The 18,135-nt window shown below is 41.8% G+C and overlaps 1 protein-coding gene across 1 annotated transcript; it reads right to left on the bottom strand.

Annotated features, from left to right (window-relative positions):
* Positions 1-5,783: 5,783 nt before the first annotated feature.
* Positions 5,784-17,974, bottom strand: vmn2r1 (vomeronasal 2, receptor 1). Its single transcript, XM_058080228.2, has 16 exons — positions 17,826-17,974; positions 17,318-17,480; positions 15,431-15,782; positions 13,892-14,183; positions 12,421-12,663; positions 12,156-12,347; positions 11,457-11,582; positions 10,344-10,528; positions 10,149-10,269; positions 9,442-9,669; positions 9,033-9,156; positions 7,431-7,591; positions 7,130-7,325; positions 6,801-7,024; positions 6,458-6,657; positions 5,784-6,379 (listed from the first exon to the last, which is right to left on the bottom strand). The coding sequence occupies exons 3-16, from the start codon at positions 15,745-15,747 to the stop codon at positions 6,058-6,060; spliced, it is 2,931 nt and encodes a 976-aa protein (XP_057936211.2). The 5' UTR covers positions 15,748-15,782; positions 17,318-17,480; positions 17,826-17,974; the 3' UTR covers positions 5,784-6,057.
* Positions 17,975-18,135: the final 161 nt, after the last annotated feature.

Here is an 18,135-nt window from a genome sequence, read left to right as displayed (position 1 = left end):
ACGTAATACACAGAATCTTAATCTCTTTACATTGCGAACAAAGCCAAAGACATTAGCGAGAACTGGGAAATATGGGAATGATGGGAACTTTAAGCCCGGATCATTAGAATTGGACAAAGATAGATAAGCGTTTTATAATCATGTAGGGGGGGAAAAAGGGGTTGACTTTGCCTAAAATACAGAAAAGGATCACTATCATTCAAAAATTCCACAAGTTGAGGTTGTGATAACGGTTGCTTCTTTTAAACGGTTACCATGGTTGCCAATCCCACTTTCCCTCCAAGCTCCATATGTTTTGTCACCATGGCGTTAGGCGACATCAACACATATCTAATACGGCAAAACAGATGCAGCCTGTTAGCATTACAACCAGATCAGGTGTCACATCTCTTAAGTCAGAGGTTGATACCCAACGCTCACAAACGAAAGGATGGCTGAGACAAGAGAGGAGCCTCCATTTTAAAAACATTGTATTCACTTATATAATGTGGGACTCACCTATAAGGCATTCCCGTTTTATAGCTGACCGTATCCTCTTTTCCCAGTCCAAACATTTTCTGGTACCAGTTGCTCTCCATCTCCCTGAGCAGCGCCCCTCTGCTTTGATGCGGCGCCCCCTGCCTCCCGCAGCAGGCACTGCGCTTCACCTCTGTGGCGTTACCGTGCTGACCTTTCATCCCGGTGACCGAGCTCACAGAGTGTTGCCGATGTACAGGGGGCGGTCCCCCGCCAGGACCCCCGACACCCCCTCCGCTGCTCCGGGCGGCGAGCATAACGCCAGGCACTCCCTTTTGGAAACCTCAAGGACAAAGTTCAAGGAGAATTTTTTTTTTTTATGCGCACATTTGTGTTCAATCACGTCTACTCTTGCGCCATCCTATAAAACTTTCAATTAACGGTGGCTTTCTGGGATGTGTTTAGCACGTTCTCCTTCTTTTTGTCCTCTTTGTGTCTTGCTACAGAGTGTTCTCTGGCCTCTTATAGCCTCATCCGCTCTGAAACAGGATCCGGGTTTCCTTGTCTCGTCACAGCTCTGCACCGGCCTAAAAGGAGGGAGCCAAACATGCCGGGGTGTCGACAATGCACACACACATGCTGCAGGATAAGCGTACACAAGAGTTCAAACAAACAACTTCATTACTATAGAAAATGAACATACAAAAAATGAGTATGGATGTACTAGAAGGGGAGAAAAACATGGTATGTACATGTACTGTACACTCCCACACTTGATTGTGGCTCCTAATGACTGCTCTATATTTACACACCTTCTGGACTCCTTCAGGGTCTTCGGCTCTTAACACCATTCTTCATATCATAAGATCCTTGGCTGATGTGAGAAAAACACAAATTTATAACAAGAATAACAAGCACAACACATTTAAAAACATAGTAATAGAGTGTCAATGGAGACGTGTATTTTGCTGGGTAGATTACTTCTTCCTCTTCAATTTTGTATCAGAAAGGTATGTAAGATATACAATCATTTTAATATTTATATAAATTCAATGACTGGTGTGAAATTTGTTGATTTTGCCCTGTAATTACAGTACAAGGGCCTATTATGCTCATTTTTGACCCTTTGTATTGAGTTGTGGTCCTATAGAGCAGCTACACACAATAACCCACACAGAAAACTTTTTAGATTTCCAGAATCTGCACCTATTCCAGCAGTATTGTCTTTCATTTCTGCTTCCTGCTAAAAAAAAAACAGTCTGTTTTAATTTATTCCCGCCTCCGGGTATGCCCACTCCGCTGTGATTGGTTCTTTTGTGATGTCACAGAGGGGCGGACTTACTTATATGGTTCATAGTTGGGAAGCACTTTGGGCGTGTGACCAATCACAATAAAGATTGTTTGGCCACTTTATTTTAACATTGATGCAAACAATAATAATTATTAAATCATTAAATTCAGTCAATTATTAGAACCCAGCAAATTATTAGGAGGCCGTAGTAGGCCATTTCCAATACATTACACTGGACATGCAATGTAAGAATATTTTTAAAGAAATCAAACTAATCCTAAACTCATAAGCACAAGGTCGCAGGTCATCCAGGCATCCGTGGCAGATGTCTGGAGTGATATCTGCAGGGGTCAAGTAAAAAGATCAGGCCTGAATTATTCAGCCAAGTAAGGAGACCCCGAGAGCTCACATGAGATGGATTTAGGGGGCAAAGGTCAGGGTCACTACTGACGTGATTATGATTATGGATATAATATAAGAATTCTGCAGTGTGCTCCAATGTAGGTGGCTCACAATAAAACATAGGTTAACTAACGCTGTGTTTGTGGCATTAGGATTATTAATTATTTGGGGTTTCATGAGACGAGGTAATACACAAGGTAATACACAAGATTGGGGTCTACAAAAGATTTTAACATTACTTTAAGAAGTAAGACATTTTTTATATATATATATGACAATATATTGCAATATACTAATTGAATTTCTTGGGCTGCACAGCGTGGTTACCGTGCAGGCCTCACAGCTAGGAGACCCTAGTTCGATTCCACCCTCGACCATCTCTGTGTGGAGGTATGAATGTGAGTGTGAATGGTTGTTTGTCGATATGTGCCCTGTGATTGGACCCCGCCTCTCGCCCGAAGACAGCTGGGATAGGCTCCAGTACCCCAAGTGGTAGAAAATGAATGAATTTTTTGAAAAAATATTTTTCTATTTTTAATGTACTTAAAGTTCAAAACACATTTACCTACTGATAACACAGCACTGGGAGCAGCTGAGGGTTCAGTATATTGCCCAAGGATACTAGGATGGTCATGGAAGGACAGAGGATCGAACCAGCAAACCTCATTTTGAGGTCATGCTACCCATACTAAGTATTTGAATGCACTAACCCTAAGATATCCGAATTTCAAGTCGTCCGCCCCAGTGGATGGTGGTCAGTGATAGGGGGTTTAATATTAGAACAGATGTGTGGGATGTGTGAGAGGTGGTGAATGGTGAGAAGGTGATAAAGGATAAAGTGGAGTGGTAGAGTTAAAAGTTAAAACAGTTAGACACACACACATATACTAACAATGCAGCAGCTGTGCGTCGCCACTGTTAATACCGGGGGAAGCCTTGAGCGTCTCTCTTTGTTTACACACACTGTTTACTTCCAAGAAGCTGTTCTTTTAAGAGTCTACGTGCTATTATATAACAGTTTACACACAATAGTGATGAAAGTACTACATGCAGTAGAATTAAGTTGAGGGAGTCTTGTACGAAAGTTGCAAATCAATTGTTTTGACCTTCACAGTCAATACAGTGGAACACAACTGGACATGGGGCTGCACGGTGGTGAAGTGGTTAGCGCATAGGACTCACAGGTAGGAGACCCAAGTTCAATTCCACCCTCGGCCATCTCTGTGTGGAGTTTGCATGTCCTCCCTGTGCATGCATGGGTTTTCTCCTACATTCCAAAAACATGCTAGGTTAATTGTTAATAATACAATAAGATTAATACAACATATTTTAAGCTGGGCTGCACGGCAGGCGAGTGGTTAGCGCGTAGACCTCACAGCTAGAAGACCAGGGTTCACCCTCCACCCTTCCACCCTCGGGCATCTATGTGTGGAGTTTGCATGTTCTCCCCATGCATGCGTGGGTTTTCTCCGGGTACTCCGGTTTCCTCCCACATTCCAAAAACATGCTAGGTTAATTGGCGACTCCAAATTGTCCATAGGTATGAATGTGAGTGTGAATGGTTGTTTGTCTATATGTGCCCTGTGACTGGCTGGCCACCAGTCCAGGGTGTACCCCCGCCTCTTGCCTCAAGTCAGCTGGGATAGGCTCCAGCACCCCCGCGAATGAATGAATGAACAACTGGACTTTTTGGGAAGCCATGGTACCAATGCTAACATGGATGCTAATAAGAACTGACCATTCTGTAGTGTTTTAGAGTAGTCAGTGTACAGCTTATCTGAAAATAAGTCAACACACAGCCAACGTTGTCTAATTAGCTGGCAACACAAGCAAAGTGAGGATGCCTCACTGTAAACATGTACAAATTGTGAGTGTCAATAAAAACCCAATTCCCAAGACAAGCCGATGCGACATTATACCTTTTTGCTCTATTTTCCCATTTTTGCTGAGTTTCTGCAAAGACCCATGTTCCACAGATGGCTCCTCTGGACATCCATGCATCTTTTGCCAGGTAGGAACACCAAGAGGAGCATAGGGGAGTGTATCCAAGGCCTGCCTTCTTGGCTCTGTCCCTGGTCAGGGGTTGAATTGCAGTATGGAGGGGTTTATGCAACTCCAGACCAGCATTACACAATAAGACTTCTGCACAATCGAAGATGGCGTTCCACTCTTGCTCGCCAGCGTGGCAAATACTTCACCTTTTTGACTGCTTGCATTTAATTACTAACTAAATGCATGACACAAAAAATGTCACTATATTGTCAACACGGATGCACTATGAAGTGTGTTATGAAGCAGAATTGATCACCACAGTATCATTATTAATGATACCACCTAACCATTTACCTTCCAAAACATTGTGACCCATACGCCTGACTTTCAATTCTGCTACTAACTCAGTAGCATTAGCAATTAACGAGCGGTAAAATAGAATCACATGATTAAGTGTGCCAAACATCTACAAGTTTTGATCTAACAATAACTTAAATAACTTTGATCACACATAGAACTACTACAGGTTCTGCGGCAGCTGTTCCAATGGAAAAACAGCCATACACTGGGAACACAGAGGTACCTTGGATTGCAATGTTAATAGTGTGTGAATTGATTTTGGACAACTAAACAACAACTAAAGGATTGCCCGATGACATATTTATGACGCACAACGTGTGCACAGAATGGTAAATAAATAATATGTGAATTATAAGCAAGCACACATACACTGGGAACACAGAGGTACCTTGGATTGCAATGTTAATAGTGTGTGAATTGATCTTGGATAACTAAACAACAACTAAAGGATTGCCCGATGACGTATTTATGACGCACAACGTGTGCACAGAATGGGAAATAAATAATATGTTATTATTTATAAGCAATTATAAGCAAGCACACATACACTGAGCTACAGTTATAGGTGACAAAGCTAATTAGTGAAACATCTTATATATATCCAAGTAATCATGAATTCATTTTATTCTTTGAATATGCTGAGGACCGGGCCTGAATTGGCCAGAAAATAATCACAATAGAACAAAGTTAGCAGCCTCTTTAAAATAATTATTATTTGTATGTATTTAATTTTGTGAATAAAATGTGTCAATTAACTCTGAAAAACAATCGCATCACAATTAAAACTTTGTATCGTTGATATTATCTTCAATTGCCAATATATTCTACATTTAGTTTAATAGACTGAACATATGACATAACACAAACTCTAACCTCACCTTGTGGAGTATTTCTAGTACAGTAAAGTCTCGTTATATCGATATTCTCGGGAGTCGGAAAAAATACCGATATAACCGGACTATCCATATATCCGATCCTGCGCCGAACTGCATTAAAAGTGGGCGGATCTTTGATATGGCATGTAATTTTCTCCTTGAGTTCATGGATTGTGTATCTAGCATGCTTTTGTACTACAATACATTTTGTACTACAGTAAATAAAAATAAACTTACGCTGTAGTGATTACCGGTTACCGGGACATAATTCACCCCGGAACTATCGATAGGGAAGGTGTTGCCACCCGGAGGGGTAGGCGCGAGGGACGGGTGTTTTCCGCTGTGTGTGCTGCACTCTGGTGGTGGAAGTGTGAAAAATAAAGTTGACTGGAAGCAGCCGTTCGCCGTGTTCTTTTTTGGTATTGAAATCCTTAAGCAAAGATTGATTTAAGCTGCTTTTGTATCGATATAAGCAGACCAAATTGGCTGGCGGGAGATGAAAAGGGCATCCTAGTAACCGGATTATCATAATAACCGTGTATCGTACTAACGGAGCTAATTATATCATAAAAGACTAGAAATTTGCCGGGAAATGAAAATAGTATCGTAATAAGTAGTAATTCGTTTTAACCGATATCGATATAACGAGACTTTACTGTATTTCTTCCTATTACCTGTCACTTAATCATCAATAGCAGTGGATGCAGTCGTAGCATTGACATCGGTAGCGGCGGTGGCAAGTGATGCTGATGTCCCGGTCGAGATCCCGTCACGTGGTTTGCCGTGTGGTCTCATCATCTCCTCCGTGTTGCGTTCAGGTTTGATCAGGAGAATGTAACACTTTGGCAGGAAGATACAAGCCAGTATGCCAAAACTGGAGGCCAAGATTGCAAAAATTTGCACGGCTACCATGAACTTCCCTCGCGTGCTGAGGTACGCCGGGATGAAGGAGATCCACACAATGAAAAAGACCAGCATACTGAAGGTGATACACTTGGCCTCACTGGAATGAGATTCAATGTAGTTTTAAAAGCAGCGCTGCATTTTCTTGCTTTTCTTGAGAACTTGTGTAAGTTCCTACCTGAAGTGGTCTTCTAGTTTTCGGGCCAAGAAAGCGAAGATGAACGCCAGCAGAGCCAGCAGGATGTCATAGGCAAAGATGCTGGAGATGAAGACGACAGAGCCTTCATTGCACTCCAGAATTATTTTGATATTCTGAGCTGAGGTGTTCTTCCTCGGATAGGGGGGCAAGATGATGAGCCACACGGTACAAGCTAAAGCCTGCGGGCGGCGGAGACAGATTAGCAATTGTAAGTAAAATGCTATTAATTAATTTTCTATATGTCCAGTTTGAAATGTATAGAATTATTAATAGTGATATAAAATTCTGAAGCATTTTTCTGTGAATAATGAATTTTATTTACCTGAATCAATGTTGTGGTAAGAGCTATTGCCCTTTGGTGTCCAGAAGTGAGAAGATCAGGCTGAGCGGTAGCAACCAGCGCATCACCGAGATTGGCGGTGTTGGTTACGACGACGTCAGGACTGCCGCTGTTGGCTGCAGCTTTTGCGGCTTTGGCAGCTGCTTTGGATCTGGCACGGGCCGCTTTTATAGCCTGAGCTCTTAGCATCAGCACTGCTGCCTTGCCTGGGGGGGTAGAACAATTGGGAGTATTGCAGTATACATAATCTGCCGGCTTGCAAGAGTACTCCAGTTGGCCCGCACGCTGTTTTTTTTTTTTTTTTCTCTTACCCATGAGGGAGGAAAGACATAGAGCGAAGCCCAAAGCCAAGGCTACTTGGCTGGTCATGCAGCTCCAGCGCTGAGGCTCTCCGAGGAAGACGATGGAGCAGAGGAACGTCACCACCAATGAGAAGAGCAATAAGAAGCTTAATAGAGCATCATTGGCTTTCACCAGAGGAGTGCCCAAGTGCATGACCAACACCACCTTGAAATAAGCAGCACATTTAGACAGTGATTGTATTTGTGGTTAAGTCTGTGGTATTGGATGTCACATAATCCTGTGATATTGTTTGTGGGCAGTAAATCTCACCCCGACGGCAATGGTGACGAGAGCACCAAAAGTGGAGATGACGATAAGAGTGATGCCCAGTGGCTCTCCAAATGCCAGGAACTCAATGATTTTTGGTACACAGGCGTCATGAGCTTCATTGGACCAGTGATCCCCGCTGCACAAGGCGCACTCACGAGCATCTGTCAGCAAGAGGAGAGGGAAAATACATACATATATATATAATTCATTCATTCATTTTCTACCGCTTATGCTCACAAAGGTCGCGGGGGTAATGGAGCATATCCCAGCTGGCCAGCCAATCACAGGGCACATATAGACAAACAACCATTCACACTCACATTCATACCTATGGACAATTTGGAGTCGTCAATTAACCTAGCATGTTTTTGGAATGTGGGAGGAAACCGGAGTACCCGGAGAAAACCCACGCAGGCACGAGGAGAACATGCAAACCCAACACATATGAACTCAGATCCTCCAGAATATTTAATAAAGCCTCGTCAATCCCTGCTCTTCATATCTGTTCATTTTCTTTCTTAAATTGCTCGTTATTGTCATCAAAATCCCCCTTCATTAGGATAGGCTTCATTGCGTTCACGTCCTGGGGTACACCCTGGACTGGTCGCCAGCCAATCACAGGGCACATATAGACAAACAACCATTCACACTCATTCATACCTATGGACAATTTGGAGTCGCCAATTAACCTAGCATGTTTTTGGAATGTGGGAGGAAACCGGAGTACCCGGAGAAAACCCACGCAGGCACGAGGAGAACATGCAAACCCAACACATATGAACCCAGATCTTCCAGAATATTTAATAAAGCCTCGTCAATCCCTGTTCTTCATATCTGTTCATTTTCTTTCTTAAATTGCTCGTTATTGTCATCAAAATCCCCCTTCATTAGGATAGGCTTCATTACGTTCATGTCCTGGGGTACACCCTGGACTGGTCGCCAGCCAATCACAGGGCACATATAGACAAACAACCATTCACACTCATTCATACCTATGGACAATTTGGAGTCGCCAATTAACCTAGCATGTTTTTGGAATGTGGGAGGAAACCGGAGTACACGGAGAAAACCCACGCATGCACGGGGAGAACATGCAAACTCCACACAGAGATGGCTGAGAGTGGAATTGAACTCGGGTCAACTAGCTGTGAGGCCTGCGCGCTAACCACTTGACCACTGTGCAGTTAGCAATGATTCTATTTTATGAGATAGGAGCAGGGCTGCACGGCGGACGAGTGGTTAGCACGCAGGCCTCACAACTAGGAGACTCAAGTTCAATTCCACCCTCGGCCATCTCTGGAGTTTTTATGTTCTCCACGTTTTTCCACGTTTTCTCCGGCTACTTTGGTTTCCTCCCACATTCCAAAAACACGCTAGGTTAATTGGCGACTCCAAATTGTCCATAGGTATGAATGTGAGTGTGAATGGTTGTTTGTCTATATGTGCCCTGTGATTGGCTGGCGACCAGTCCAGGGTGTACATCGCCTCATGCCTGAAGACAGCTGGGATAGGCTCCAGCACCCCTGCGACCCTTGTGAGGATAAGCGGTAGAAAATGAATGAATGAATGACATAGGAGCATGTTTAGGAGTTGTATACAGACTAGTCATGTTGCTTATCTCGCCATCAGCACACGGGATGCAGTCAAAGCAGCAGACCGGTTCTCCCTGTCGGATTCCTTTTCTGGTACCCGGCTTGCAGTCCTCGCTGCACACTGAATTAGGAGGCTGAAGAAAACACGCTAGTGTGACAATTTTCAGCTTTGTAACCAAAATCAGACTACAGACCTGATCAAAATCTTAAGATCATTAAACATGTTATCAGTGCAATTGTTGTTTTCAATAAATTATTTTCAAATTGTATTTTGTCACACTCCACTTTCTTGCTTTTGCATATTGTAGTTCTACTTAAAACTTTGAGGTCCAAACATGCAAAATGTAAATTCTACCTATTTTTAAACTGGACTTAAAATTTGGATCAGGTCTGTATTTTACAAAAAATGTGTTACTGACCTCAAGAGCTTCATTGTTCCACACAATGGAATCATTGATGATGGTCATCCTCTCATCCAAAGTTGCACTAGCATTGTAGCGTCCCACAGTGACGTATGATATTTCCCCATTACTTTCAACGCCCCAGTTAATGATGTCATAAAAGCCCTCTACATCTCCATCCGTGAAGTAGACCTCCTCATCTGTGTGCGGCACTTTGAAGCGGACATTCTTCAGGTAGTACATCAGCTACAAACAAATGAATAAGTTATATAACTATTATTTTTATTAAGGTCTCAATCAACTTTTTTATAAACAGCTACAGTAACGTTTTCTTATATATTGTAATTATCCTCTATTCAATTAACTAGGTATGTGGTCTACAAAAGCAAATAACCAACAGTCTAATTAGCAATGAGGTCAGCGATGAGGTCATTAGCAGCTGTGGCTGTAGGAAACCTCCTGTTGTGGTTCTTTATTAAAGGGTGCATTCGACATATCGTGGTCATATCAAATCAGTGGTGAACATACAACAGTTTATTGACCTCTGCATGCGCTTTAAAATGTTGTGTGCTGTTGTGGTGAGCTCTGAGCTACTGTATGAGAAAAATGTTTTTCCGCTTTCTCATGCAATCCAAATTATTATTAAAGTAAAAAAAAAAATTTGGTTAATAATTTCAAATTTCTTGCACCAATTTCCACCCGCTGACTGATTTAATCATGTATACCTGCCATGGCTCAAACTTGGTGATGTCAGCACAGCCGATCCCAATGAATGGCCCCTGTCCCTCCTTGCAGTGCTCCAGGTTGTGCAAAGCATGAGCAACAGCGTACACCGCTTTGTACACACTGTGAAAACAATGTTTTTTATATACACTGTACTACTACTACTACTATATACTGCAAAAGACATGTAGGCTGACCTGTAGGTGATTCGTAGCTGTGAGATGTCAGAGTAGGTGCTGTTGAGCCGTGCAAGGGACTCACTGCCGGTGCACAAACCATCAGGAAGAGTCCCGATTGCCTTGGTTGCTGTGCCATTTAACACACTGGCCCTGTCTTTGGACTTTCTTAGGGCTGTGCTATAGTCCAGTGTGCAGTTAAACAGCTGTAGGATACACATCGTGTACAGTTACTACCCATCATCAAACTAAAATGGGGTAATCACTATAAAAGCAATCTTCACTCGCTAAATGTACTGCAAAAAAGGGTAGTAAGGATAATTCATCATGCCGCCGACAGAGAACATAATAACTCCTTCTTCCTAAAATCACAAATACATAAACTTGCTGATATAGTTAATCTTAATGCATAAGGCTAAAAATATCAAATTACCTAAAAATGTCATCCAATACTTCTCTACAAGGGAGGAGAAATATGATCTCAGGGAAGAACTACATTTGAAACACTTCTATGCTAGGACTACGTTAAAAAGCCATAGCATTTCAGTATGTGGAATCAAACTATGGAATGGATTGAGTAAGGAAGTCAAACAATGCACAACGATGAGCCAATTCAAGAAACAATACAAGCAGTTGATGTTTGCTAAATACAAGGATGAAGAGTCTTGAACCAGTCATGATGTGCTATATATATCACTATACTGACACTTACTATGGTACCCATTATGTCATTGTATGGTCATATCACCTCGTACTTCGGTACGTGACAAAAAATAAAAACATACAAAAATAAATTAAAAAAATAATAATAATTAATAAAATTAATAAATATATAATATAATAAAATATAATTACATTTAATATTTTTAATAATTTAGTAATTTAATAATTTAATTCAAAAAACAATACAAAATGTTTTATTTAATTGTATTAGGAAAGCAGGAAGTGAACAAATGTAACAGTTACTGATTGTAAAAGTACCAGATGGAGGGGTAGGATTTAATAAGCTTTGCTTCTTCCTACTCCTTTTGGACATGTGGAACTGTGAACTGATTATGTGATGCATTCAATTGTAATCTGAAGCATGTTCAAATGAAATAAAACCATTACCATAAATTGATGCAATGCACTAACCGTCTCCCAGAATTCCTCAGTGAGAGGGTCAGCGTAAGGGTCCAGGTCTAAAAGATGCTGCTGAAGACCAGGAATGTCAGCCCTCTTCACCGCAAAGCCAATGGTACCACCCAGCACTGAGCTTACCTGGACAGAAATGATCAAGCTCATTGCCAAATAGTATGCTGATCTTTTTTTTTTTTTTTTGTCAAACAAATATGTTTCTCAGCTGCATGGCGGTCGAGTGGTTAGCGCGACACTCGGTCCTCTCAACGTCACTTGTTAGCTCCGGTCTGAGTTGGAGTAATTCTACACTCGATCAAACTTACTTAAAAATGCATTTTCATTATATGATTATCTTCTAGCTCTGGAAGAGTGGTTAGCGCACAGGCCTCACAGCTAGGAGACCCAAGTTCAATTCCACCCTCAGCCATCTCTGTGTGGAGTTTGCATGTTTTCCACGTTTTCTCCGGCTACTCCGGTTTTCCTCCCACATTCCAAAAACATGCTAGGTTAATTGGTGACTCCAAATTGTCCATAGGTATGAATGTGAGTGTGAATGGCTGTTTGTCTATATGTGCCCTGTGATTGGCTGGCCACCAGTCCAAGGTGTACGCCGCCTCTCGCCCGAAGACAGCTGGGATAGGCTCCAGCACCCCTGCAACCCTCTTGAGGATAAGCGGTAGAAAGATGAATGAATGAATGAAATATGTTTCTTACCCCTGGCTGGTTAATGAGAGCTGAGGTGACCCAGGCCTCACTGGCAATCCAAGTGCGATTGGTCACGTTTTGACGAAGCAGCTCAAGAACCAGAGGACTGAGGTCAACGTCGGATGAAAAGACTACAATGATCTTGGCTGTGGACTCAACTACGGTTTGGACAATTCTGTGGATGTCTTCAGGTGAATTCACCTACAGAATAAGACCACTAATCATGTGATGCAAATATGACCAAAAACCAAGTACCAGCAGTGAACTGTCTTACCTTAGGTAGGGTTTCAGAGAAGGAGATACAAACCCCGGCCTCTTCTACCTGCTCTTTGAAGTCTTTGATGCCGTACTTGCCGTAGTCATCATCAGCGGCAATAGTTCCCACCCAAGTCCAGCCGAAGTGAAGAACCAGCTGGGCCATAGCTGTCGACTGGTGTCTGTCATTGGGGATGGTCCTCAGAAATGTTGGGAACTGGAACTTGCTCTCCAGGGCTGAGCAGGATGAACAGTAGCTGACCTAAAGAATGGAAGGATGAACATGCGCTAAACCAGGGGTCTCAAACTCAATTTACCTGGGGCCACTGGAGCTAGGGTCTGGGCAAGACTGGGCCGCATCAGGTTTTCCAAAAAAAAAAAAAAAAAAAACGCATTTATTAAAAACAGAAAAATATACAAACTTTTTTAGTGCTTTGGTTCAGATTTTCTACAATACAAGCTCTGATAAAACATTCCACTGTTCTCAAATATCTTAATTTTTATTTTTCTGCACAAAATAAGATGAAAAATAAATAAACAAATCAAGTAATAATAATAATTAAAAAAAATAATAACCACATATAGTTGGTGGGTAGACAAACATCAGACATCAGACATTAAAATTAACAAAGCATTATTAGAGCCCTGTAGACATGACAAAACACGACTATAATCACATTTATACTCTTTTATTTACAACATATTGCGCAACTGCAGTGTCTTGAGACACATGCTAACTCGCAAACTAGAGAGCTAGCGACCTAAACGGTAGCCTTCAAGTTATTTCCTTTAAACTTAAATAGCCAAAAACTTACCACTTCCACACGGATAGGGAGGATAACTATTAACAGTTATTTAACCTTTAACATGAACATTAATCAAACGTAATAATTTATTCTGGGTACATGATACCATACAGCATCCATATCAAACTTGCGCGGGCCGCACTAACATTAAACTTTCATATCAAGGCGGAGGCCTCAAACTAGTGTCCTGCGGGCCACATTTGGGCCGCGTGTTTGAGACCCCTGAACTAACTCTTCTGTTGCATAATTTGTCCCAATTGTATCTCTATCTCTAATAAATGTATTAATATGGCAACAGTTTATTTGGAGATACAAACTTAAAATATTCATTCATTCATTTTACACCGCTTATCCTCACGAGGGTCGCGGGGGTGCTGGAGCCTATCCCAGCTGTCTTCGATTGGGCAGCCAATCACAGGGCACATATAGACAAACAACCATTCACACTCACATTCATACCTATGGACAATTTGGAGTCGCCAATTAACCTAGTATGTTTTTGGAATGTGGAAGGACCCACGCATGCACAGGGAGAACATGCAAACTCCACACAGAGATGGCCGAGGATGGAATTGAACCCTGGTCTCCTAGCTGTGAGGTCTACATGCTAACCACTCGTCCACCGTGCAGCCCAACTTAAAATATGTTGTATTAATCTTATTGTATACCACTGTCAAACCCTACCTGTGGAAAATGGTAAAGTCCGAGGATTCTGGCAGTGGCAATGGACAAGTCAGACCCCCCGGCTCCCACAAGAGCGGCCAGGGGCGCCCCAGTCCCACAGCGGTAGTTTGGTACAGCCTCATCTTGGCCGGTAAGGTAAGTGAGGGTGCCTTCCACAGCTTTGGAGATGGTGAAGCAGGAGTCGTAGATGACGTAACCCAGGTCGGTGTTGGGCAGCAGGTCGTCCATGTTGTTTATTTCCTGGATGGCAAACACCATAGTTTGGGTCCAGCGGAAGGCGCGGTAGTTGAATCTAGAGTGGGGTAAGACGACATTGTGCATGAACAGACAGACAGACAAGAACAGAGAGAACATAGACAATTCCCAACTTCAGTAGTTCCTAAAGCAAAACAGATTCAAACCCAAAATAATCCTACTAAAGTGTCTCGCCATTAGAACAAAAAAAATTGACCTAGCTTTGCCTTAGGACTGGGGGCTCAAACATGCAGCCCGCGGGCCAAATGTGGCCCGCAGGACACCAGTTTGAGGCCCCCGCCTTGATATGAAAGTTTAATGTTAGTGCGGCCCGCGCAAGTTTGATATGGATGCTGTATGGTATCATGTACCCAGAAAAAATTATTACGTTTGATTAATGTTCATGTTAAAGGTTAAATAACTGTTAATAGTTATCCTCCCTATACGTGTGGAAGTGGTAGGTTTTTGGCTATTTAAGTTTAAAGGAAATAACTTGAAGGCTACCGTTTAGGTCGCTAGCTCTCTAGTTTGCGAGTTAGCATGTGTCTCAAGACCCTGCAGTTGCGCAATATGTTGTAAATAAAAAGAGTATAAATGTGACTATAGTCGTGTTTTGTCATGTCTACAGGGCTCTAATAATGCTTTGTTCATTTTAATCTGAAAAAAATAATTTGTATACCCACCAACTATATGTGGTTTCTTAAGTTTTTATTATTTGCCGTTTTATTATTATTATATTTTTTTATTTATTACTGATTGATTGATTTTCTTTATTCTTGATTTGTTTATTTATTTTTCATCTTATTTTGTGCAGAAAAATAAAAATGAAGATATTTGAGAACAGTGGAATGTTTTATCAGAGCTTTTCTTGTAAAAAATCGGAACCAAAGCAAAGTTTATTCATTTTTTTATTTGTTTTTAATAAATGCGTTTTTTGGGTTTTTTTTTTTGGAAAACCTGTTCAAGAAAATAACAGTCTCACCCAGACCCTAGCTCCAGTGGCCCCCAGGTAAAGTGAGTTTGAGACCCCTGCCTTAGGAGGTCATCCTCCCTGGTGAGGTGTTCTGGGCATGCCCAGCTGAAAGGGGGCCCCAAGACAGGCTTAGGAAATGCAAAAAGGTATCAACTTTTCAACATCAGGATTAATCTGGAAGCCATAAATAACAGTTATGTTCGCTACTGAGGCTAATTGGTCCCTGAAGTGCTGCCTTGTTGTGTCTGAATAACTGAAAGCCTCACACATGATTTATCGTTATATTATTATAACTGTAGAGTCCTACATTTTAGACCAAAACCAAGACTCACCCCTCACATCCTGAAGACATGGGCAACCGTGACGTGTTGGCATCACTGAGAGCAATGGTCTTGTGGACAGGAAACATTCCCCCAATGATCACCTTCTTTTTCTCGACATCTTTGTAGCCATTCAGGTTGAACTTTTCCTTCAGCATGCACGTGGCCTCTGAGGAGACAGAGATGTGAAAATGGAGAATGACGCTTAATCCCAGTAAAAAGCCACCAATTTCCATGCTTTGTTTTCCAGTGCAGATGAGCATTGAGGAGAGCGATTGCCGTGGAGTGTCGAGACAGAGCAACCAAAACAGGTGCATCAGGTGTTTCATGCGTCCTCAAGGGAGATTTGGCGAAGTGGAGGGAACTGGTGAATAGATGGACATAAAAACAGTTACTGTTCAAGAAAATAACTGAATAACTCTTCACGCTATGGTATTTTTCTACTGCTGCATACATTAATAAAAAAATCATGCAAAGGAAACCCTCATATATTCCCTGACTTTTATTAAAAGTTAAATTATTTCATGATTTCTTGAGCCCAATTTTGTGCACGTATATGAAAGGGTTAAATGAAAATCTGTCATATTTGCCACAAGATCTCGACTTTTGAAATTTGTATTGGATGTCTCACTTTAATAACCCAATTAATTTGGCTAAAATGGTGAAGCCACACAAAACACACAATATATGTGCAATTGAAAAGTATTAAAATTGCATTTTTGATCGCAGATGATACAATTCTCCATGATAAATGTTTGTTGGGTTTGGTCCACCTGTGGGAGCATAAAAGTGTCGTTTCAGCACCTTGAAAAACGAGAATTAAGCAACAGCCGCAGACCTAAAAAACATCCAAAAACCAACCCGTCGGAAAAGTGGGATTTTTTGCCATCTTTGGGTTCTGCCAGGACCCCTGATGAATGTTTGTTGAGTTTGGTCCATCACTGGGATCTAAAAAAGAGTTTTTTTTCAGCACATTGAAAAACAAACATTTGTGACACCTAAAAAACGTCCAAAAACTGACCCATTGGAAAAGTAACTCTTTGGGTCCTACTGGGATCCCTGATGAATGTCTGTTGGGTTAGGTCCACCTCTGGGAGCAAGTGTGATTTCTGCAGCTCGAAAAACGAGAATTAAGCGACAGCCGCAGACCTGAAAAACATAAAAAAATCAACCTGTCGGAAAAGTGGAATTTTTTTGCCATCTTTGGGTCCTGCTGGGGTCCTTGATGAATGTCTGTTGATTTTAGCCCATCACCGGGAGCATAAAAGTGTCATTTCAGCACCTTGAAAAACAAAATTTTGAAACAGCTAAAAAAACAGCCAAAAAAACGACCCGTTGGAAAAGTAAAAAAAAAAAAATTAAGAATAAGAAAATATTCATTCATGCATTCATTCATTTTCTACCGCTTTTTCCTCACGAGGGTCGCGGGGGTGCTGGAGCCTATCCCAGCTGTCTTCGGGCGAGAGGCGGGGTACACCCTGGACTGGTCACCAGCCAATCACAGGGCACATATAGACAAACAACCATTCACACTCACATTCATACCTATGGACAATTTGGAGTCGCCAATTAACCTAGCATGTTTTTGGAATGTGGGAGGAAAACGGAGTACCCGGAAAAAACCCACGCATGCACGGGGAGAACATGCAAACTCCACACAGAGATGGCCGCGGGTGGGATTGAACCCTGGTCTCCTAGCAGTGAGGTCTAACAGCCAAAAAACAACTTGTCAGACAGTGGGATTCTTTACCATCTTTGGGAATCAAACCCAGGTCTTCCTGATCTCCTGACTGTATGGCCTACATGCTAACCACTCTGTGCTACAATCCACTTAACATAATATTACTTTTTTTTGTTTGACTTATTTGTGGATTCATCTACAAAGTCAGCAGTACAAACCTACAAGCCCTCATCAGGGCTTAAATTGGCAGCATGTAGTAACAGGAGTCATCTTTACACAACAACACAGTCAAGCTACTGTTCCACAATCATGTCAGCGTCCCTCGAGTTTGATGGCGTGTTGATGGCTGAGTGAACTTGTCTGTTCTTGTCTCTCAGCCAACTGGGAAAAAAAAGACACACAGGAATTAGCTTAGGGTTAGACCACCTTATGAACACTAATGAAAAATTGCTTTAGGCTAAACTTGTCAAGGTTTACATTTAAAAAGCACAAAAATGTTCATAAGAATTAAGAGTTAATAAAAAGTCCCTATATAAAAATGTATGAATGTTGGACTGTTTTAGCAGGGGCTAGTGTTTTAGCTAGTAGCATCCTCAAATAATTAGTGCCTCGTAAAATAACTACATAAAATTAGTGCCTCGTAAAATAATTACAATACACCTAATATTTTGATGTTATCATCAGGAATTACAACAATTAATTCCGTTTTGAATCATTGCATCCTACCCCAGTGGCGGTTCTTGGTATGATCCATACTGGCAATTAAGCAGTGGCGCTCATCAAGCCAGGATATGTGACGGAAGGGCGCCCTCTACAGGAAGCAGGAGGAATACTCGGCACAGCTAAGGCGTGGCCAGTTCCACTTCGCTCCTCCTTCCTCTTGTTCCTTAAGTGTAACATGCAAAGAAGACATGTTGATCAACATGGAGATCTTTATTAAAGCTCAGTTTTCATAGTATAAATGTCATTGTTGAAACTGCATGCAGTGGCTTGGTTTGAGGCACATTACTACAAAGGAGAATGAGCAAGATGACAC

The sequence above is a fragment of the Doryrhamphus excisus genome, linkage group LG8, assembly GCF_037039965.1.
Source record: "Doryrhamphus excisus strain RoL-2023G ecotype Guam linkage group LG8, RoL_Dexc_Guam_v1.1, whole genome shotgun sequence".
Lineage (NCBI taxonomy): Eukaryota > Metazoa > Chordata > Actinopteri > Syngnathiformes > Syngnathidae > Doryrhamphus > Doryrhamphus excisus.
The sequence above is the reverse complement of the archived record's forward strand: the minus strand, read 5'-3'. Positions and strand labels throughout refer to the sequence as shown.

What these genes read in the sequence shown, in the direction of transcription:
- vmn2r1 (XM_058080228.2), bottom strand. Translation starts at nt 15,747, where the DNA reads ATGAAACACCTGATGCACCTGTTTTGGTTGCTCTGTCTCGACACTCCA. An exon ending in TCTCTGAAACCCTACCTAAG is followed by an intron (nt 12,348 to 12,420) that starts GTAAGACAGTTC and finishes CTTATTCTGTAG; the next exon opens with GTGAATTCACCTGAAGACAT. An exon ending in CGAGATAAGCAACATGACTA is followed by an intron (nt 7,592 to 9,032) that starts GTCTGTATACAA and finishes TCTTGCTGACAG; the next exon opens with ATGCTCGTGAGTGCGCCTTG.